General features: G+C 38.3%; 1 protein-coding gene across 1 annotated transcript in view; it reads right to left on the reverse strand.

Moving 5' to 3' along the window:
- pik3c3 (phosphatidylinositol 3-kinase, catalytic subunit type 3) overlaps nucleotides 1-24,309 on the reverse strand; it is a 122,156-nt gene that overhangs the window by 67,573 nt on the left and 30,274 nt on the right. Inside the window, exons 5-10 of the mRNA XM_043686708.1 lie at nucleotides 18,990-19,076; nucleotides 18,670-18,765; nucleotides 17,943-18,014; nucleotides 11,716-11,820; nucleotides 6,898-6,990; nucleotides 6,215-6,400 (exon numbers count right to left, since the gene is read on the reverse strand). Of these exons, the coding sequence (XP_043542643.1) occupies nucleotides 6,215-6,400; nucleotides 6,898-6,990; nucleotides 11,716-11,820; nucleotides 17,943-18,014; nucleotides 18,670-18,765; nucleotides 18,990-19,076 (639 nt within the window). The remainder of the gene's footprint in view (nucleotides 1-6,214; nucleotides 6,401-6,897; nucleotides 6,991-11,715; nucleotides 11,821-17,942; nucleotides 18,015-18,669; nucleotides 18,766-18,989; nucleotides 19,077-24,309) is intronic.

Consider the following 24,309-nt stretch of genomic DNA (forward strand, 5'->3'; position numbering starts at 1 on the left):
GGGTCTGAAGGGACTCGCTGTACAAAGATCTGGACAACGGGGGAAAAATTACACCCAATGCCACCCTCACCCTGATGGCCACCTTTGTGTGTGGCTGCATCAAGCTGTGCGTGGATTCCCAGTACGCAAACACCAAGTGTCACTACGTACTGAGGTTCTACCTGTCCCCGGTGTTGCGAAGGATGGGCCTGGCCTCGCTGCCGCGGAACACTCCGAGTAGTTGGACCGTTCCGTATCACCTGTCCTTCATGGAGAAGTTTATGAAGAAAAACGCCTTTGACCACAAGTCCATCAGGAAGTGGTCAGCACGTAGTGTCCTTGAGACCCTTCGGGAAAAGGAGATGGCGGATCCTATCGAGCGGTTCCCTGAGCAGACTGTCGAAGCCATTTGGCAGAATGCCTCACCGTCAGAACTTTCCAACAAGCACCAAGACATGGCTTGGCTGGTGGTGAGAAGGGCTCTGTCTGTGAGATCCTTTATGCACGCCCGGACTCTCAGCCGCACCGCACGCTGCCCTCGAAGCAGCTGCATGGGGGACGAGACTGTCACACAGCTCCTTCTGGAATGTGCCTATGCAGAAGAAGTCTGGAGAGGAATGCACTGTGAGATCCTTTATGCACGCCCGGACTCTCAGCCGCACCGCACGCTGCCCTCGAAGCAGCTGCATGGCGACTGTCACACAGCTCCTTCTGGAATGTGCCTACGCAGAAGAAGTCTGGAGAGGAATGCAGTGGTGTTTGTCAAGGTTCATTCCGAGCAGCGCCGTGACGCGGGACTCCATGCTCTACGGCCTGTTCCCCGGGATGCACACCGAGACGAACATCAACTGTACCTGGAGGATCATCAACTCGGTGAAGGACGCTCTCTGGGTCCAAAACCTATTCATCTTCCAGCTGAAGGAGTTGACCCCGACTGAGTGTTGCAGACTGGCACATTCCAAGGTCCAGGACTACATGTTGAAGGACGCACTGAAACTTGGGGCAGCTGCTGCCAAGGCACGGTGGGGAAAGACCACCGTGTAACATCTGCCTGCCTAAGAAGAACAGGGGGCCCACGCAGTCATTTGGGCTCTGCTGACGCCTCAGCGAAATATATGGACATATGATTGATAAACGTACAGACCTGTATATAAAAATAATAAATTCTGATCTTTGTATGGAAATGTTTACGTATGTATGGCATGACCAACTGTACAGACCATCAAATTATTATGAATAAAGTATATTTTTGAAATAAAAAAAATTCAGCTGAAGGTTGGCACCTTTTGATGTTGATGAGCTCAGAAGGAGGCTGAAATAGATTGTTCCACTTGACATTTCTGGCTGAAACTGTTTGGAAATGTTTAGAACATTTCAGTCTTCGAGATTTACCCATCATCAAGGATAGGGATGTTAGTGTAACCTCCTCCACTAGTGAACTGATTAATTTTCCATCATCTTTTTATGACTGGTTGTGGCAGGTCTGCTTGTTTTGGCTTACGCATTATGAAAGCCACATAAATAGGATTCTTGACTCTAACCATGATCAGTTAAACACCCCACTGATCTGCAGCAATATGCTCTCCAGGTCTTTACAATCGTAGAGAGCTTTGGATAGGTAATGAGAGGGGTGATGATGAAGTCGAATTTGAAACTTGGAACCTGAGCATGTCTCTACCTGATGCCACTGGATTGTACCTTGCAAAAGTACCAGGAGAGAGAATAAAGATTTGTATTTGCAAAAGGGTTCGTAACATAATATTAGAATATCAAATGTGCTCTTTTTTAGAGTTACACAAATATTATTGTTTCCACCATTTTCTTGGATTGTCCCTTTCTGGTTGCTATCTAGCAAGTAGCTTTTCATTTGTGACAAATGACAAAATAAAAATTAATGTTGGACAACATCATGGGGAAGGACTGAAAAAGATGTTTCAAACTTAAACATATATTTCAGAATGCACACATGGCAAAGGTCATTCCAGACAAAAAGGAGAATTGAATGAGAAGGATAAAATACCCATGGGTAAACAAAGATGATCAAGAAAAGTATCCAAACTAAAACTAAAACCTAAGGATGGGATTTTTTCTTTTAGGAAACAGTTATGAATGACTACAAAACTTTTAAAGTGGGAGAAAAATGATTATGAAATCAAATTGGCAAATATAGAAAACAAAACAGCAAGAGGTTCTACAAGTATATGAAAAGGAAGTAGCTGAACCCCTACAGGATCTGAAAAATTGAGAACAGACAAAAGGGAAATAGCAAATAATGTAAATCAATATTTTGCATCAATCCTCCTGGGAGGATACAATAAACAGCCCAAAAGATAACAGATAAGCAAGGTGCTAGTTCTTGAAACAGTCCCTATCACTAGATATTTGATAAACAAATGGGACCAAAGGCAGACAAGTCGCTGGGACCAGTTGGCCTCCATCCAAGAGTTTTAAAGGAAGAGCTGCAGAGACATTGGACACATTAGCCAAAATATTCCAGAACTCACTAGATTTTGGGAGGGTACCAAAGTTTGGAAAACTGCTCATGTGAAGCTCTTGCTCATGAACAAGAGACAGGAAGCAGGAAGCTATGCACCAGTTAGGCTAACAGCCTTCATTAGGAAAATATAGAGTCCATTGTTAAGAAAGAAACAGCAGACACTTAGAAAAGCTTGATACATTAAACAGAGTCAACATTGTTTTATGTAAGGGTAACCATGTTTGACAAATTTGCTAGAGTTCTTTGAGGATATAACATCCAGAGTTTCCAAGGATCTTTGATAAAGTTCCACATAAAAAAAATTATTGCACAAGACAGTAGCTCGCAGTATTAGGAGAATGTAAAAACATGGATTATGGATTGGTTAATACCCAGTGAGGATTAACGGGTCTTTTGGAAAAAACTAATTAGTCAAGTGCCATACATTAGTCTTAGGGTCGCAAATATTTGCCATCTATATGAATGATTTTGAAGAGGAGGGGAAAAGAGTGCAATGTATCCAAATTTTCTATGTTACAATAACTAGATTAGAGAGAACACATTTTGAAGAGGAATCTGCAAGAGGATACAGGTACAAAATCAGAAAATTGCTGGAGAAAGGCATGAGATCTGGCAACACCTAAACAAAGAAAACAGGTAACATTGAATACAATGACTCTTCTTCAGAACACTGAACTTTCTTCAGGATTACTGGAATCAAAACATTAACGCTGCCAGACCTGCTGAGTTTCTCCAGAAATTTCTATTTTTATTTCCGATCTTCAGCATTCATAAGTGTTAGGTTTATTTTATGTAAAATAGGCAAGTTGAGTGAGTGGACAAAAGCTTGGTAGATACGTTTAATGTAGAATTGTGTGAGATCATGCACTGTAGTAGGAAGAATCAAAAGGCAGACTAGTATTTAAATGAAACAACACGCCAAACATGTACAGACCATAGAGATACAGGTGTTCTCGTGCTTGAAATAAAAAATGTTGGTACATAGGTGCAGCAAGAAATTAAGGCATCAAATGGAAATTTAGCCTTCATTGATAGGCGGTTGAAGCTTAAAAATAACAAAATCTCATTAAAATTGTACAGGGGTTTGGTGAAGCTGCATCTGTAAGTGTGTAAAGTTTTGACCCTGTTACTTAAGAAAGAACATACACTGGCATTATAGGCTGTTCAAAATAGATTCACCAAGTTGTTTCCTGGGATGAAAGGGTTGATTTAATCAAGATGACAGGTTAGGCCTGTTTTGAAGAATGATGGGTGATCGTATTGAAACAGTCGAGATTCTGAATTGATTTGATAGGATATAAGTTGAGAAGATACCTTTACAGGTGGGGGAATCTCGAGTTAGGGGACTTCCATTTGAACCTGAGGTGCAAAGGAATTTCTTATTAGAGAGGGTAGTGAAAACCTGGAATTCTCTACCGAGAGATGTAAAAGCTAGATCACACAGTATTTAAAGATTTTTTAAAAATATTAGAGATCTGAGGGCTACGTTGAACTGGAACGAAAGAAGCATTGAATCCTTGGGCATATTCATCAGCCGTGACCTTATAGAATGGTGGGCAGGATGGAGGGGATGAAGACCTACTCCTGATCCTATGGTTGTCTGCAATGCTACTTCATCTTGTTACTGAGCAATAGCTTTTACATCTGTCAGATCGTGGACCAATAATATCTCAGTGAACTTTGCAATATTGACCGCATTTGGGACAGGTACTATTTCAGGTACCACTTGAAGAGACTCTATGCTCTGCCGCCCATTTTTCCTGCAGTTCCAAGCTTCTCAGCTGTTCAATGGCATGCATATCATAGCACACAACCATCATTCTCGAGATCCTGGCTGCTGTACACGGAATAACATCTCTAGATCTGTGCAGGCAACTTCCATGTGCAGATGGCTTGCTCATGACACATTTATATGCCATAGAGCTTTCAGTGTATCATTGCTGGGCCTTGCAATAAAGTTCCTCATGAGCATAATCACTCACATACTAAAGCAGATATCCCTAGTTTCCAGGGAGCCATCTGGGGAGTCTATTTCACGGTATTATGAAAATCAGGGAGGGTGGACTGTCACAGAATCGAAGCATTACAGCAGCTTCCTGGGAATTTTGTCATTGTTTGCATTCACATTTTCTGTGGTTCCACACCAACTGTTTATTGGAGTACGGGAGTCTAGCAACTGATAACACTCCTGATGGTTTGGGGTGCCTTACAATTGTTACAAATATGTAGGTCATGTTGCCTCTACTTATAGGATGCCAGTAGGGTCCAAACACAAGTACCCAATTACTTTGACTGCTGTTATCAATCCATATTAATTTTGCTATCGCGGGTTCCAGCAAACAGGACAATGTATTTGTGGATGAGCAACCAAAGGTTTCTGGCTTACGCCTGGAAACGCACCAGAGACAACACAATTTGAAAGAGATAGTCACTTTGACAGTCATTAGCGATGCACAGCCAGCAGGTCCACTTGACAGATCTCGTTCCAGCAGGATGCATATGCGCACCACCACCCAACACAAGCCCCAAGCCTCCAGATATATTGTGCATTCTAATGTGACAGGAAAGCTTATTCTTTGCTTGTATGGTATGTTACACATATTGCTTCTTCATAGCTACATCATTTTGCTCATCCTCTCCCGAGATGCAGTAGGTCCACCAGGAGCAGGCTGGTGCTGTTCCCACTGATCGTTTTTGTCTTCATTAGGGATTCAAAGTAAAAGAGCTTATATAGCACCCATTCAAATCTGTTAGGTCACAGCTCCAGAATGAAGGTCAGCCATATAAAACCTAAAATGTTGTAAAAGTTAATGCTCAGCACAAGAACAAAGCCTTTTAAAAAAAAAATCAAGAAAACTGCTTTGAATATCCAGTACCACTGAACATTTTACTTATGACATCTTCAACCTCTTCATTGGAAGCCTCAATCAACATCACAAATGTTTTTTAAGCGGCCATTTTATTCACTGAAGTTGCACACAATTACGTTGGGCACTGACCCTACCAGATACATAACAGAGCAGGCTTCCTGTAAACTGGAAACCCTTGCCCTTGTATAATTTCTGCACATACTAGTTACATCACCCTTGCTAACCAAAGGTATGGATGAGCAGCTTATCCAACACAGAAACATGCACACAAAAAACAACTTTTCCAAGAACTCTATCAGGCTCCATAACTTGATCCTTTATCATTGTCAATATATTAACTGATGTGGAGGTGCTAGTGTTGGACTAATGTGGACAAAGTTAAAAATCACACATCACCAGGTTATAGTCCAACAGGTTTATTTGGAAGTACGAGCTTTCAGAGCGCTTCTTCTTTATCATGTAACTTGTGGGGCAGGATCATAAGACACTGAATTTGCTAGTTACTGGATGATGGAGCAGCACTCTGAAAGTTAGTATTTCCAAATAAACCTGTTGGAGCATAACCTGATGTTGCGTGATTTTTTAAACTAAATATGTAACCAATTATCAAAAGATAGTCTAAGCGACTGGGAATGATTTTTTAAAAAATCTCCTTGCTCTCAAATTTTGAAAAAGTTTGATAAATTTGTTACAAATGTGTTAGAAATTAGAACTTGAAATGCAGGCTTCTTGATAACATTCTTCAATATCTTCAACACTAACCCAATGCTTCATATCAGCACCAAGTGCATTAATAAGCTACTCAAACAAATTAATTCACAAAAGATCCCACAAAAGTTTAATCTATTTTAACATATAATATTCTTACCTCATCATCCGCTTGTTGTAACCTAGCAACAGCATACCGCCTTACAGTTGGATTAGTAAACTGGGAGGAAAGCAATTCTAGACCATCTTCCACATCCATTGGTTTCCACTTTCCTAATAACTCCAAAGCTTGTTTAGCTTCTTGGGCCAAATCCCAGTTTACACACTTTAAAAATTTAGTTAAAGCCTACAGAAGAAAACAACAACATATTGTAAAGCAATTTTACCAAATCAAGTTTTGCATTTCCATAGCTGTCTTGGGTATTTGCTTTGCAAACTACTACTTCAAGTTTCATGAGAAATGGTAACTATGAATGTACTTGGATACTTGAATACTAACATTATTGCATAAGGCTAGACAGTCAGAAAGATACTGCCAAAATGGATGCAAGTGTTGTTGAATCATTCAAGATGGAGTATTTGTAGACATTATAATATTGTAATTATACTAATGATACATTATATGTGCTCAATTTCAACCCTTTAGCATGAGCAGAAAATTATTTTTTACAGTAAACTCTTCCCTATTATTGAAAACATGCATAAATGGATATTTTAGTCGAAACTAGTCTACAATTATTGGTGTCAATCACTGCATGTACAACAAATTATTCAATCTGAATCAAAACAATCATGAAGTCTTTGCCATTAAGATTAATACTATATATTTTTTTAAAAACTTACCTTTTCTTGGTTGGTGAGATAATATCTAAATTTCCAAACTAGATCTTGCTCTTCAGAGGACAGTTGTTTAGTGGGAGGATAATTTAAAATAATCTAGGAAAAAAAAGCGACTTCTTATAAACATTGTACAGTATATTGTAGATTATACTTAATACACTATGAAAAGTTAATTGAATAAAAGATGTGCAAGTTATGAAACTTCTTACTGTATTTCTTAAGACAAGAAAGATAATTTTGCAGCGAGGGTTATTCAAGTAAAGGAACAGGCAACTTTTCTACTTCAGACATTGTGATTAGTTTATCCCCTTTCCCACATTGCCAAGATTTTTGTAAAGTCTGAATCACATCAGCACAAACACAATTCTCTCTAGGCATCTGTTAAAAACAAATATACAAACTTCTCCATGCAGAGCTTCAATTCCATATTTGATTAATAACACCCTTTACAACAATACAGCATTGAGATATACAGTGATCCAACATGAAAAAACTGTTATGTTCAAGTACAAATTAATTATTTTCTTCCCCACAACAGCAGAGATGCTTGAAGAAACCCAGTTATCGATGACAAGGATAAAAAGCACAACATCCCTCCAAAATATAGATGCTTGTGCCCCTAGGTTTCAATAGAAGGAGCATCTGAACTGACCTGCAGCTGAGGCAATTCTACTATCAGCAACTGAACTACTTTAACTTTATCTAACAGAAGTGCATAAGAAGTGATAGATTAACGAGATCATCATCACTCTGCTGCCAGTAATGCCATTATTTTCAATCTGTAGTTGGAGTAGCCCAAAATGTGCTATTTATTTAATCTCAATAACTAGTGAATTGTTGTACTTCTCCCATTGATATATTTTTTTGAACAAATACAATTGAGTAACCAAATTTCAATCTATTGTAATCAAGATTCTAGCAAGTAGAATAAATCTGAACATTCCATTCAGTTACAGGTCTACATTTATACTAGAAGAAAGTGAGGACTGCAGATGCTGGAGATCAGAGCCGAAAATGTGTCACTGGAAAAGCGCAGCAGGTCAGACAGCATCCAAGGAGCAGGAGAATTCTTGGCTGTTTGTTCTGTGTCAGACTACTTTCCTGCGAGCCTGGTCCTTGACCTTGAGAATTTTTTTAAAACACTGCCTGACCTGCTGCGCTTTTCCAGCGACACATTTTCGGCTACATTTATACTACTACTTTAGAGCTGTTGCAAATTGATTTCTATTAAGCTATTAATATAAATCCAGCAAAAATAAAGACTCCCCATAGGAGACAGCCTAAAACAGCATGAGCTGACATTGGATGAAGCATAATTCTAATTCAATGTCAAAACTACTGCATATTACAAAGTGTTCAGAAGCTCATTTGGAGCAATGACAGGAAAGCCATTCACACTACATTCTCAAAACCCATTTACACTCAAAACACATAGACTGAAGAATTCTAAAACTCCTAAGCACTGGACTAGAATAAACACTATAGTTAGCACAGACCAATAATTTAAAAAAGAACCTGCAGATGGCACCATGAAGGTATCAAATTGCTAAAAGAAAGTCTCGTTCACTAATGCTCTATAAAAAATAAAATTTACTGTCTTGCATAGTCTGATTCATGTGTGACACAATCACATTTTCAAAAGGCAACAGGGGTGGGCAATAAATTCCAGCTTTCCCAGTGTTTAATACAACCCAATAAGTTAATTAAATAAATAAATTTGGAAATATACATAAAGATAGGTGACAAGAAATTATCTAGGATTGTATAATATGTTTCACGTTCTCAGACAGCCCAAAGTAACCAGAGTCAATGAAGTCCTGTTGCAGATAAAATGCATGTAGCAATGTCCACAAACATAACAAAATAGCTGACCAGTTAATTTGTGGATCAGATTGGAGGGATAGATGTTGACTTTTTTTTTTAAGATATCAAAAGCTCCTTGCTCTTCTTCTGATGTGATACAGAATTTGAATGCAAATCTCTCCAAGCGACAGTTGTTCTGACAATGCAGTATCCACTTTGTTTTGCATGTTAAACATTAGCTTAGCTTATGTATTCAAGCACTGATGTGAACCTTTAACCCTGAGCATTAAAGTCAACTCAAGCTGGTCCCTGTTAAAAGCAATTTTACTCAATCTCAGAACCAAGATGGCAAAAACAGCTAGAATAATTTTGAGCATTCTTTTGTTGCATTAACATAGTGAAATACACCAAGATGTTTCACAAATGCATTTAATGCCTGGAAAGGACTTGGCCTGAATTAGGACAGGGGCCACAGAGCTTTGAACAATCTCAAGTTTACAGTGTGTAGAATATGGGAAGGCAACCAGGAGAACATTGGAGAGTCAAGCCGAGAGGTGACAAAGAAATGCATGAGAGTTTCTGAAGCAGATGAACTGAGGGAATTTTTTAGTCAGAAGAATTTGTAGATGTTGTTGTCTTTTTTTGCCTTAGTCTTGGTCTAATATCTCAGCATGATTACAAACAGTCTGGTTCAGTTTTACACAGTTGTCTGGGAATGCAATTTGTGGCAAGGATCAATCTTTCCAATATTTAGATTGAGGAAATTTGTGCTTATGTAATACTGAATATCATTAAGGATTACTTAGAGACAAAGAAGAAATCAAGAGAGGTGGTGGTGACGATATGATAGAATTGAATGTTGTCAGTGCGCAAGTGGAAACTGATTTTCAAATTTCAGATGATGTAATCAAGGGACAAAATGTAGATGAGAAATAGGAGAGGATGAAGGATAGATCATAGGGACATAAAAGCTAACTATTAATGAGCGCAAAGAAAAGTCATTGCAGGTGATCCTCTGTGTACAGCAATATGTGTCACTTTAAGTTAATGACAATCTCCCACTTCCATTAACATCCTTGGAATCAGGTTTCTTATCAACTTAAGTATCAGAAACATTTCCAATACCTTCCATTTTTGATCTTAAACCTTTCTCGTGAATGAATTTCCACTTCTGTTACCATGACCTGGGCAGCATCTGCCTAGGACAGATTCCATTTAAGCTAAAAACCAAAGAATTGCAGATTCTGGAGATCAGAAATGTTAACTCTGCTTTCTCTCCACAGGTGCTGCGAGACCTGCTGAGCTTTTGCAGCAATTTCTGATTTTGTTCCATTTGATCTACTTCGCCCACATCATTCCCAAGAACCAAATCTCGGCAGTGCCTGCTATTTGTTTCTGTACACATACTGCTGTAAGAAATTCTTCTAAACACAATTCAGGACTACTTGCCCCTCACTGTCGCTTACATTGGCACTCTCTCATTCAATGTATAGGTAAGTAAAATGTCCCTCATCGTGACTACTGAATGATGCTCATCCCTCTCTCTCAAATGTATTTGCAGATTTGTTCCTCTATAGCTCTCCAACTAGTTGCTGTCTATATATTAGACTCAGCAATTTAATTGCACCCTTATTCCATAGCTGCGGTCAAAATGATGCTATCCTTGAAACCTCTGAAATATCTGCTTTCTTCAATACTGTGATATTCACTAAATAGAAATATGTCTGAGAACGTGAAGCACATTATACAATCCTAGATAATTTCTTGTCATCTTCCTTTTTTCTCTTTTCTATATCTTTTCTTGTACCTCGGAATATTTGAACATCAAATCCTGTTGTTCATTTAACCAGAGCTCCACTATAACCACATCATAATTCTACAATTTGATCTGTGCCTACAACTCCCCAATCTTATTAACAATACTCCATGCATTCACTTTCATGCAGTGCAACACTGATTTCAAACTCATTACTTTCTCCCTTATTCTGACTCAAGCTTTTAAATTTTGTTTTCTTTATTTTAATGCTATCTGCCTCACGCAGCGTTTCGTGCACTCTGATATTACTTTCTAATATTCTTTCCTGGTTTGCACATCCCTACTGAATTAGTTTAACCTCTTCCTGATAATTCTAGCTCAACATCTTGCAAGGAATTCAGTTCTGGCTTGGTTCAGATGCAATCTGTCCAATTTGCACAGATGCTAATTCTTTCAGAGCCAGTACCAGTATCCCAGTAAGGCTTCTCTACTGCACTATCTTTTCAATCATGCATTCATCTGGTTTTTCTTCCCATTTCTGTACTCACTTGTACATGGCACTGGGAACAATCCAGAAACTGCTACTTTAAAAGTTTGGTTTATTAATTTTTTTCCCCTAAATTAGATCCCTAAGTTACAATTGCAGGACTACATCCCCTGTCCAAACCATGTCAGCAGTATGACTACAACCTCTGACGGTTCGCCCTGCCCAGAAGAATATCTTGCAGCTATTCTGTGACATCCCTGACCTTAGCAGAGGTGACCACAGACACACCTAACTGAAAGATCCTTTATCTGCCCTGGTCACTTTCTTCTCTTCTGTATATTTGGGCTATCTGTGCTGCCACAGCCCCAGCTCTTAGTGTACTCTTTCAAGGATCAATTGTCCTCACCGATATCCAGAATGGAAAACTGGTTTAGCAAGCACCTCAGTATATGTCTGTTTTTCTTTTAGATTTCCTGGGAGTTACCTATTCCATATTTGTCTGCTTCTCAGATACATTTAGCTGCTGTTTGAGCTCCAAATCCTAGACTTAATTATAAAACATATTTATACATTAAAAGGCAGATAAAACCTGGAACTCAAACGTATGCAGTCGGAAGCAATTTTTAAAGGTAATTTGTCTACGGAACTAAAATGGATTTATGAATGGAATTAAAGATCTAGTAAATATAATTTAAGTTACAAAACTATTCAAAAATCAAATGTTCAATATTTTTTGATGCATTTTTCAGAAAATGTTTTGAGAATTTCTACTTACATTAAGCTGGTCACGGGTAGCAGCATTTGGCTTCAGGTCATGATCCGAAGGTCCACTTCTCAAGCTTCTAGCAAGTTTATGATGCTTGCTTTCTACTAAATTCTCCTATAATTTAAAATAAAAGTTACTCAGGTTCCTGATTTATACAAACCAATTGGATTTCTTTAAATTAATGTATTTAAAGTTATCATTTTATATGAGCTATATGTTAGTCAAATAGAGATACATTAACACAGGATAATGAAAAATCTGTCATCTGCAAGTACTCCCCTGCCAGCAAGAGCAACTGCAAACTTGATACCAGACAAGACTAGTAACATTTTCTAAGAAATCTGAAACCCTATCTAAAAGAAAGAATGAAGCCACCAGATTCCAAGGATTAAAACAATAAAATGATCACAATCAAACAAAGCAAATGCTGAATTCTACCTTAGCTAACCTCCTAATCTCCAAAACCCAAATTCAAATAAGGTTAAACATCAATTAACAGTTAAATTGCAGTTAATTATAAACTATATTTACGCATTAAATGGCTGATAAAACTATGACAGAATTTACAAATTGTTCAGCAGTCTATTTAGCACACAAGTCATCAAACTCAAATCACAGAGCAGTTTAAACCCTGCTTTTCATCAAGAAGAAATAGAGGAACTGAAATTCTAAGTTGTAGTCTAATCCCAAGGCAACAGTGGTAAAGAATCATAATTCCATGGGTATAGCATTCACCAGAAATGGCACATATTTGCAGGACTTTAACTCTGTCAGTATGGTGAATAGCCACAAAGCAGGATTTTCAAGTAACAGAAATAGCGGCAGCTGTGTATTTGTTTATTTTCAATTTCTAGAACCTATCCTCATCAGTTTTCTTGCACCACATCACTGGATTCATCAACTTCTACTGGGATCTGAGAGCCCTGTGACATTTTATATCGTTCAACTAGGTTGAACATGCCAGAGATCTCAGTTTTAAGCCTCATTCACCGCAAAGGTAAGTTTGTTTTCTCAGCTTCCCTTTTCATAAAGTATTTGTCGAAACAAGAATTCAAGCTTTGTGGGTAAAGGGGAACTGTGGATGTGCTGTACTCTATTTCCAATAAGGCATGTTATAGTATCAGTTAAAAAAGAAAAAACACAAAATAAGAGATTGTGGTGTAGGTGGTAAGTTATTAACATGAATGGAAGATTGCTTAACTAACAGCAATCATATGAGCAAAGGTTGGAAATGTTGGCCTGCAAACATTGAATACTAGAAGAATGAGAGGTGACCTCATTGAAATATATTCCATCCTAAACAGATGAGACAGTTTTGCTACTGGTAAGATGTATTTCCCGATTGAGATGTGAACTAGGGATATTAAGGATCCCAATTAAACCAGAGATGAGAATTACTTTCTCTGTGGTTGTTAGCATGTGTAACACTCTTCTACAGAAAGCAGTGAAGATAGGGTCATTGAATAACATTAAGGCTGTTAATTATATTTTTGATTGCTAAACGAGTCAGAGGCTAATTTGATAAGAAAGTAAAATAAAGACCACAATCAGATCATCCATAATCTTATCAAATGGCAGCGTAGGTTCAAGGGGATGAATGACCCAATGTTGTTCCTAATTTGCATGTTCCAGATTCCATCACAATGCATAACGAAGTTCACTTCAATACAATCAGCAACATGGAAAATCCCTAACAAACAGTAAATACTGCAGAAACTCAGCAGATCTAGCAGCATTTGTGGAGACAGAAACAAAGTTCATATTTCAAGTCTAGTATGACTATGACTCTACGCCTTTTCTCCTCACATCTTGTGCATTTGTTTAAGAAGTTGAGCATCCATAGCATTTTGCTTTTATTATAAAATATCACCAAATAGAGGGAAATATTCCTAGACTGCAAGTTGATTTCAGAAAGTCCATATCTAGTAGTTAATTATGTTGGTAGCAGCTCAAGCGATAACTCATTAAATTTTGTTCTTACAACATCAATTTAGAGTCACAGAATCATAGAGATGTACAGCACAGAACCAGACCCTTTGGTCCAATTCATTCATGCCGACCAGATATCGCAACCTAATCTAGTCCCACTTGCAAGATCCCGACCCATGTCCCTCTAAACCGTTCCTATTCATACACCCATCCAGATGCCTTTTAAATATTGCAATTGTACCAGCCTCCACCACTTCCTCTAGCAGCTCATTCCACACACGTACCACCCACTGCGTGAAAGAGTTGCCCCTTAGGTCGCTTTCATATCTTTCCCCTCTCATCCTAAACCTCTGCCCTCAGAACTTGCAGCCCTAGTTCTGGACTCCCCCACCGCAGAGAAAAGACTTTGTCTATTTATCCTATCCATGCCCATCATGATTTTATGAACCCCGCACCCTCCAACACTCCAGGGAAAACAGCCCCAGTCTATTCAACCTCTCCCTATAGCTCAAATCCTCCAACCCTGGCAACATCTTTGTAAATCTTTCCTGAACCCTTTCAACTTTCACAACATTCTCCTGATAGGAAGGAGACCAGAATTGCATGCAGCTTTCCAAAAATGGCCTGACCAACGTCCTGTATGTATAGCCACAAAATGACCTTCCAACTCCAATACTCAATGCTCTGACCAATAAAGGAAAGCATACAAAACACCTTCTTCACTATCCTATCTACCTGCGACTCTACTTTCCAGGAGCTACAAACCTGCACTCCAAGGTCTCTTTGTTCAGCAACACTCCCTAGGACTTTACCATTAAGTATACAAGTCCTGCTCAGAGTTGCTTTCCCAAAATGCAACACCTCACATTTACCTAAATTAAACTCCATCTGCCATTCCTCAGCCTATAGGCCCATTTGATCAAGAACCCATTGTAATCTGAGGTAACCATCTTCACCATCCTCGACACCTCCAATTTTGGAATTGTCTGCAAAATTACTAACAATACCTACAATATTCACATCAAAATCATTTATTTAAATGACAAAAAGTAGAGGACCCAGCACCGATCCTTGTGGCATTCCACTGGTCACAGGCATCCAGTCTGAAAAACAACTCTCCACCACCACCCTCTGTTTTCTACCTTTGAGCAAATTCTGTATTCAAATTGCTAGTTCTCCCTGTATTCCAGGAAATCTAACCTGGCTAACCAGTCTTCCATGGGGAACCTTGTTGAACGCCTTACTGAAATCCAAATAGATCACGTCCACAGCTTTGCCCTCATCAATCCTCTTTGTTACTTCTTCAAAAAATTCAAAGAAGTTTGTGAGACATGATTTCCCACACACAAAGCCATGTTGTCTATCCCTAATCAGTCCTTGTCTTTCCAACTAAGTGTAAATCCTGTCCCTTGGGATTCCTTCCAACAACTTGCCCACCATTGTAAACAGCCTTCCAGTCACAAAGACACTGGTTGACCATTTCCCTTTGCTGCCTCACCACCTGAATAGGAAGGGTTTGGAGGGATATGGGCCAGGTGCTGGCAGGTGGGACTAGATTGGGATATCTGGTCGGCATGGATGAGTTGGACCAAAGGGTCTGTTAGGTAAAAACAATGACTGCAGATGCTGGAAACCAGATTCTGGATTAGTGGTGCTGGAAGAGCACAGCAGTTCAGGCAGCATCCAAGGAGCTTCGAAATCGACTTTTCGGACAAAAGCCCTTCATCCTTTTGCCCGAAAAGTCGATTTCGAAGCTCCTTGGATGCTGCCTGAACTGCTGTGCTCTTCCAGCATCACTAATCCAGCAAAGGGTCTGTTTCCTTGCTGTAGATCTCTAAGACTCTATGACTACCGAAGACAGGCTCACCGTTCCCTGGCTTGTCCTTATCAACTTTCTTAAATAGTGACACCATGTGAGCCAACCTCTAGTCTTCCGACACCTCACCTGTGACTATCGATGATACAAATATCTCAGCAAGGGGCCCAGCAATCACTTCCCAAGCATCCCACAGATTCTAGGGTACACCTGATCAGGCCCTGGGAATTTATCCACCTTTATACGTTTTGAGATATCCAGCACTTCCTCCTCTGTAATATGGACATTTTTCAAGATGTCACCATCTATTTCCCTACATTCTATGTCTTTCATGTTATTCTCTACAGTAAACATGGATGCAAAATGCTCATTTAGTATCTCCCCCATCTCGTGCAGCTCCACACAAAGGCAGCCTTGCTGATATTTGAATGGCCCTATTCTCTCCCTAGTTACGCTTTTGTCCTTAATGTATTTGTAAAAACCCTTGGATTCTCCTTAATCTTATTTGCTAAAGCTATCACATGTCCCCTTTTTACCCTCCTGATTTCCCTCTTAAGTATACTCCTACTGTCTTTAAAGTATTCTAAGGAATCACTCCATGTATCTTGTCTATACCTGACATATGCTTCCTTCTTTTTCTTAACCAAACCCTCATCCAGCATTCTCTACACCCGCCAGCCTTTCCTTTCACCCTAACAGGAGTATATTGTCTCTGGACTCTCATTATCTCATTTTTGAAGACTTTTCGTTTTCCAGCCGTCCCTTTACCTGCCCTGAATCAGCTTTTGAAAGTTCTTGCCTAATACCATCTAAATTAGCCTTCTTCCAGTTTAGAACTTCAATTTTAGATCTGGTCTATCCTTTTTCCATCAAGGGCCTGTGCCCGAAACGTCGAATCTCCTGTTCCCTGGATGCTGCCTGACCTGCTGTGCTGTTCCAGCAATAAAGTTTCAACAAGTACAAATTTCAGTCAACCAACTCCACAAGCTGTATCTACACAGTGCTCAACATAAAATTCCAAAGATGCTGCACGGGAGCAATTATCTCAGTATAAGTGACACTGAATTACCTCACCTGATATCTTCCTAATTAGTTCAAAGTTTAATCACATTAGATTTTAAGGAGAGAGAATGGAAAAGCAGGAAATAGAAAAGATTAGGAAGACATTTCAAAGCTTAAGACAGAAACAGCTGAGGGATGGCTGCTTATAGAAGAATGAAAGAAAGCTAGATTGCCAGAGATAGGAAAACATTTGAAAATAGGGATTATATTTTCCAAAGATACAAAGCCAGTTACAAACCAGGAACCAATGTAAGGAAGTCAACTGAGGAGTATTGATTAAATGATACTTGACATGAATAAGGCTAGTTTAATGGAGTTCCGAAGGAGTTCAACTTTACAGTTGGAAGCAGGAATAGTTCAGTCTAAGAGTACCAAAATCATAGATGAGATTTGCAGCAGCAGTTGAGCTAAAGCAGGGCAGAGAGGCTGATATCATAGAGGCAAATAAAGATGGTCTTGGCGGAGATGATTTGGGGGTCAGATGTTTAGCTCAGGGTCAAATATGATGCTATGGCAATGATTATTCTGGTTCAGCCAAAGCTGGTGCTCAGGGATCACATGGTTTGCAATGGAGACGCAAAGACTGTGGCTTCAGGTTTCCCAACATTTGACAGAAGGAAATTTCAGCTCAAGTAATACTGAATTATGGACATGAATTATCCAAATCAGAGAGAGAGAGCACATTTTGGGAAAATTAGTGGTGGGCGTACAGCTAGCTGTTGTCAGGAAAAGCTAGACAGGCTAGGCCTGCATCGTACGGAGTTCAGAAGCGTCTGAGATGATTTAATTGAAACATATACAATCCTGAGGGTACTTGAGCAGGCGAATGCTGAAAGCACGTTTCCTCCTGTGGGAGAATAGGGTCATAGTTTAAAAACAAGGGAGCACCCATTTAAAACAGAGATTAGGTAACATTTCTTTCTCCGAGGATTGAGACACTTTGGAATTCCCTTGTTCAAAGGCAGTTGATGCAGAATTTTTTTTTGTATGGCAGTGGTGGATAGATTTTTGATTACCAAGTAGACTAAATATTGTGGGCAAATGTAGAGTAGAGATGAGAATCAGATCAGCTGTTATCTTATTCAATGGCGAACAGGCCTGAAGGGCCATGTGGTTGATTCTTGTTCCTTGTTTGTATGCATCCAAAGAATGTTAAAATTGTACTTCTAGATATAGAAGGAATGTTCCAAATACAATTTCAGTCATAACCCAACATATTGAGCAAACTGTTGACAGAAGTATTTTTTTAAATTGATTTTTAAATATACTAAACAATGGGTGCAACTTTAGCAAATCTTGCATTTGTCAAGCAGCCTCATGTCTGTTCAATGTTCACAGCAAGGTGTACCAAATTGAAAATCCTTTAAATATTTTGTTGAAGAAAATGAAAAAAATTTTAATAGGAAGTGTATTTTGACGTTATACATACCATTGACATCTGAGGGTCTGGCACTTTGACAATCTCTGAGCTTGTTAGATTTGGAGATGATTCATCACCATCCTAATTAAAAATGCATTTGGAGGGGGAAAAAAAAATTAGTCTAAGAAGTGTCAATAGAAATGGTCAAAAATTGAGCATTTTTCAGATTCATCTGAATGTCAAAGGTATCCATAAAAGACACAACACATTGGCTTGAAACAGAAAGTACAGTTGATTTCTTAGGCAATAAATTGATTAACTGAAATTATATATCAATTTAAAATATATCAATGAAACATAATTTACACATTTTAGGTCCCAGATTATAGTGAAGTTCTAGCATTGCATTGCAACTACTTCATGCACCAAAAATTTATCAGTAAGTACTTTTCACAGTTCAAGTTTTGACAATTTGGCACATTTGCAGGGACCATCAACAAAGTGCAAATAAATAGAAGCACTAAATCTCTGTGCCTCCTATTAGAACTAAAAATGTGATAAGCCAAGGTTTAGTAAAATAATGCTACTCAAGAGAAACAAATTTTTTTTGTGCATGCACTTGGAGCAACCAACAATATCTGTCATGCAAATTTACATCAAAGTTTGGCAAACTTAAAGAAAGAAAACAAAGAACAATTATTCCACAATCCTATGTAAATAACTGTAGAAAAAATGGGTATTTAGTTACAAGATCAAATAATTAATATCCAAGATATAACAAAGACCATTAACAAACCTTTTCATAATAAACAATACTGTATTCTTTGTCTTCAGATTTAACACGTGGAAATTCAACCATAAGATACATAAAATTAGAGCTTCTTTTTTCACTCTGCAACAAAGAGAAAGATGTGAATTAATAAACATTTTGCCTTTATCAAAATGAAAGTCTTCACTGAAGTGATATTACAAAGCTTTTATTTCAAGTTAATCAAATAAGACGCGGGAATTCGGGACTCAAATATACACCAGAAAATATATCCAAAGAATTTAAAAAAATTCAAAGTACATATCAATGTATATTAATAAAATACTGCTCCAACAAATCCAGCTTACCTCATTTATCATCTCTATCTCTCTAAAAGTAAGTCGATCCAACCAATCAACCTTCACCATGTGACCTTGACGATGCGCTTTGGTGAGCTTTAAGGAAAAAAACAAAATTAACTTGACAAAAATCTAGGGATGTTTAGTTTAATTGGTGATTTAAAGTAATCCAAAATAGTTAATCAGAAACCAGAAATGATCAAATCGACTGCATATTAATTCACAATGAGCAACAGAATTTTTAGTAATCAGTGTGATTGAAAAATAAGCAGAATTTTAAAACCGTGCAAATGTACATTAACAAGCAGAAGAGTGATGAGTGATTGGTACTTGATCCAAGTTAGAGCATGGTTTGGATGACATTAAGTTTACAACACTTAAACTATGGAATGCCAGCTCAGGAATGAATAATTTAGTCTGCAGATAATAAAGTCATGAATAATGATTTCTGCAGATATGTTGAGGCAGAGACAGAGTCAAGAGGTGAAAACAGGAAGACTTGGTGATAGTGGGAACATGTTTTAAATGACCGTTAGAACAAATGCGCCAGGATTTACAAATAATAATGCAATAAGCAAATTATTTATTTCAAATAACAAGGGGAGACAGTGACATAGTATCAGATTTGTTTTGGAATCTGGACTCTGCATGAGATAGTCCGCAGAGTCAACGTATGTTACTGCCTTAATTGTGCCTTGTATTGACTCTTAACCTGTTTGCACTATGCAATCTGTTAATTTCTCGTGCTAAGTGACTGTAGACAGCAAATTTAGCTTCCTCCCAACATCAACAACAAGTAACATTAATTTAAAAACAACTGAGGTTGAAGTAAATTCACAGTTAACTTTTTCAACTAAAAGCTCCTATGACCATCAGAAACATGTAATTACAGTGTGGCAAGTTTACATAGGCAGTTTCTCTTATGAATATTGATACGAGCAAGATAATAATCTCAGTGCAGTTGTGTCGGACCATGAGTACTAACAACAGTTCGAGATGCATGAGTTAGAGCCTGAAATGAAAGGAAATGTGCACTGGCAATTGTTAGTGTGCTCACCATTAGTTGGATAGAGTAGTATTAAGTGTCTTGAGCATTTTGTTGCATTAAAAAGGTGTTAAATAAAATGTAAATTTTTGTTGTGCACTAACTGCATCAAACTCAGAGCAATGGGAGTCATAATAATATATGTACTTTGGATAGCTTTTGAAACCCAAAAGCCAACTGCCATTATTTTCTGAAAAGTTAGGCAGGTGAGCTGACAGAAGAGTAAAGGATATTCCTGAACACACATGCCTGCCCCCTCCTTTATTATTTAATACTTTTCATTATGGTGACCAAGTATAAGAAAAGAAATATTGCAATGAGAAAATTGCCTCCTAGAGACCTTACATTATAGGTCTCTGTAACAGATGGAGACCCATTTAATTAAATGGAATGTAGATCTTTCAGTTTGCATGCATTGTATCCAGCTTTTGTACAAGTAATAATCCGATCTATTAATGTCTATCTCCACATCTAAATTAGTGAATAATTTAAAACTGGGCTGGACTTCGTAATAGGGGGCTGATTCCTGCTTAACATGACAACAAAAGCAAACTAGTTTACAGCACACTTTTAATTAATGCATTTATTTCTGCTTCCAGAAGACATTCATACCTAGTTGGGTCTAAGTGCTTATTGATAGCAGGGTGTAGAAAATAAAAGTATGACAGCCAAAAAGACTCTTCCACCCCCTCCACTTTTCATGTCCATAGATGCATCTTATGAAAAATTAGCAACTTTCTGGAAAGATTAAATCCATATTCTTATTAACATATACAAATCTCAAGCTGTTAATACAAACAAGCTTAGTGTTCCTATTTTAGAAAAATTCACCATTTCACCAACAACATGCACTGTCAAAGAAAGAACAATTCTTTCCAAATTGTCAGTTCAAAATTTAAACAGAATGAAGTGAGATTTATATGCCAATTACAAGGAGGACTGGTATGTCTTGCCCTTTTAAGGTTGTTTGCTGAGGGTCAGGTTTGCGATGGACTATGTGTCACAGTTTATTTTTTAAAATTATGCTTAGGTCATGGGCATCAGCAGTGCTAACATTATTGTTTATATTCATTTTCTGAAAGGGAGCAACAATCCATGCCAAGCTTAGGTAGCATTAAGCAACCATGTTAATATCAGAAACAAAACCAGAAATTGCTGGAAAATCTCAGCAGATCTGGCAGCATCTGTGGAGAGAAACCAGAGTTAACATTTTGGGTCCAGGGACCCTTTCTCAGAACCAATATCAGATCTCAAAATGGAGTCACATTAGATCAGGCAAGATGACTCCCTAAAGGTGGTGAACAAACTGGGCTTTGATGACAATCCCATAAAAATTATGGGGACTGGAACAGTTGTCTAAATTTTCTTTCTAGGCTTTATTTCAGAAGGCACTACAAACAGACACCATTCACTTCCTACATTGTCCCATCCCAAGGGAACTACTATTCCCAAGGGATGGACTCCACCTGACTCACGCAGGGACCAAAGTTCTAACAAATTGTACAACTTGGGCAGTGGACAGGGCTTCAAACTAAATAGTTGGGGGAGGGGAACATTCAGTTGTGCTAAAACTTATGGAAAAAGTTAAGGGGGAAGGGCCTCAATAGGGATTATTAAATTTTCCAATCGAAGTAGTCGGATTTTGCAGCTTAATCCATTCCTTTGAATTTGTTCTTTCCGATGATGTGGGAAATATGTCTGTTTGCCTTCCATCTCCAGAGTTCACTTCATTATTCCCTACACATATACACCTGGGAGGAAACTGAATATCATGGACTCTCCAATATGATCAAACGAAAAGCAATTTATCCTTCTAATTGTAGATAAAATCCCCAAAACTAAAACCATCCTCTTTTCCTTGCTCAGTCTGCTCCTTCTCCTATCCAGAAACTCTATGAAAGAGTCTTCTCTTATAATTAAAAACCTTTATCCCTATTATCATTCGAGCAAATTTGTTTCGAAAGGATCATGCCCAAACAATAGAGCATCAAAATACAGCAAGTTATAATGATATATCATAACTTATTTGTGTTCTTATGTTGCATAGTGCAGTTATTCCAAATTCAGGAATAATTTGTCAGCCTCTTTCGATTGATACTTTATGCAAGCATACCTTCTCTCCCCCACCTTAATTACCCTGCAGATCCAAGATAGCTGCCACCACCCTTCCATCTTGGTGCTACTTCTTCTGAATATATTGAAAGCAGTTTATTTAAATTCAGCAGATTTTGAGTCTAAATACTCCTTCAGCACCCAAGACCTATAACCTCAGTCTCTTGTCCAGTTCCTGCCTCACTATAGACCTGTTTAAATGAAGAAGCTGTTCATTTCCCTTCAGGCCTCTCTCACACCAGTCAACAGAGCTCTGTACAGGTAATTCTGCTATAACGCAGCAGTTGTGTTCCTCTGCAACTTTGCACTATAGAAAATCACGTGATGGAAAACCGTTATAGAAAACTGTGCTGTAGAAGATCGCTATACAAAGACCACTACATCCTGTTCAGTAGAAAGTTCACGTTATGCAAACAACATCCACAATAATGTTATAGCCAATTCCCGCTGATGAAACTACTTGTGATCACTAATCGATATCTAAATGCTTAGACCTGAATTAGTGATGAGCAATCGATTACTTTAAAAAGTGAATAATTTGCAGAAATATGCGAGAAGGCACTAAGTGAAATGCTCAAGGCCACAAAAGGCCAAACAGTTTCCTTCTGTGCTGTAATAATTATGTGAATGCATGTGAAGGGCATCATATTTCAGCATATTTGCATGAAACTGTTCAGTTGTTAATAAAATTTTAGGTTGAAGACAATCAATGGGAGAAATAAGGAGAAAGTGAGGACTGCAGATGCTGGGGATCAGAGTTGAAAAGCATGGTGCTGGAAAAACACAGCCTGACCAGCTGTGATTTTCCAGCACCACTGTTTTTGACAATGGGAGAGATAGCCAACCATTACAATGATGAACAAGATACTACTCAAACAGTCATTTAAATTCATCTGTTACTTTCAGAAGTAACATATTGCAGTTGATGCTCAATTTTTGGACTGAATGATTAGTATTTCAACCAATCACCCAAGCACTAATCTAAATCCAGACCATCTTATGCAATAATGAGATGTTAAAGATTACAATTATCTAACTAATTATATCTATCAGGAAGCAGATTCAGTTTTAATCAAAATAATTAAATACAAATTTCTTCTGCAGAGAGTATGTGCACTAAATGCCCTGTGAAAATGTTCCTAGCAACAGGAGAGTTTCAAGAACAATTGCACTGTAGAAAAGTCTGGGCTTTCAGAACATCCTGTCTCCTTCTTTCAATTGCTGCCAAATGTCATAAAATAGTTGAGATATAGCACGGGAGGTTATAATTCAGCCCATCATGTCCTTGACAGCTCCATGCAAAAGTAACTCATCTGAAGCCACTTTACCACAGCCCTGCAAATTATTTCCCTTCCCCCAAGTCTATTTTGAAAATCCTAAATGTATCTGCTTTTACCACAGTCTCATGCAGTGAATTCCAGAATCCAATTATTTGCTGCATAGAAATACATTGCCCTCGTCACTGTTTGTTCTTTTGGCAATTGCCTTTAATTAGTGTCCACTCATGTTTAATAGTTACATTCAGTTTAGACCTAACAAGATTTTGAATACTTTGAACCAAATCTTTTAATCTGCTCTTCAATAAGAATAACTACCACGTTTCATCAACATATCATAACTGAAGTTGTTCATTCGCAAAACAATTCTTCTTTTGGCACCCTCTCTAAACACTTAACATACCTGAAGTGTTGTGCACAAGACTCCAGTTAAGGCTAAATCACTGGTTCACCATGATTTCCTTGCCAATATACTCTGTATTTCTACTTGTAAGTTCAGGCTTCCATATTCCTTTCTACACATTTTCCCACACTGCAAATCACCTTCACCAACTGGTGTCATATCCTGAGTTCTCAGATCTCTTTGTTCCTTCACCCCATTTTGCTTTATATTGCCTCTTTTGCCCACATCACATTTGCTGCATTTAAACTTCATCTGAAACAGGAGCAGTAAAATCGACGTTTCGGGCAAAATCCCTTACTGCTCCTCGGATGCTGCCTGAACTGCTGAGCTCTTCCAGCACCACTAATCCAGAATCTGGTTTCCAGCATCTGCAGTCATTGTTTTTACCTTCATCTGAAACAGGCCTACCTATTTCCCAGACATAGTCTTACTTAGGTCTACCAATTTTCTCACAATTCAATACATTTGCAAGTTTTCTTTCTAATTTTGTTC

The sequence above is a fragment of the Chiloscyllium plagiosum genome, chromosome 1 (assembly GCF_004010195.1).
Source record: "Chiloscyllium plagiosum isolate BGI_BamShark_2017 chromosome 1, ASM401019v2, whole genome shotgun sequence".
Taxonomy (NCBI): Eukaryota; Metazoa; Chordata; class Chondrichthyes; order Orectolobiformes; family Hemiscylliidae; genus Chiloscyllium; species Chiloscyllium plagiosum.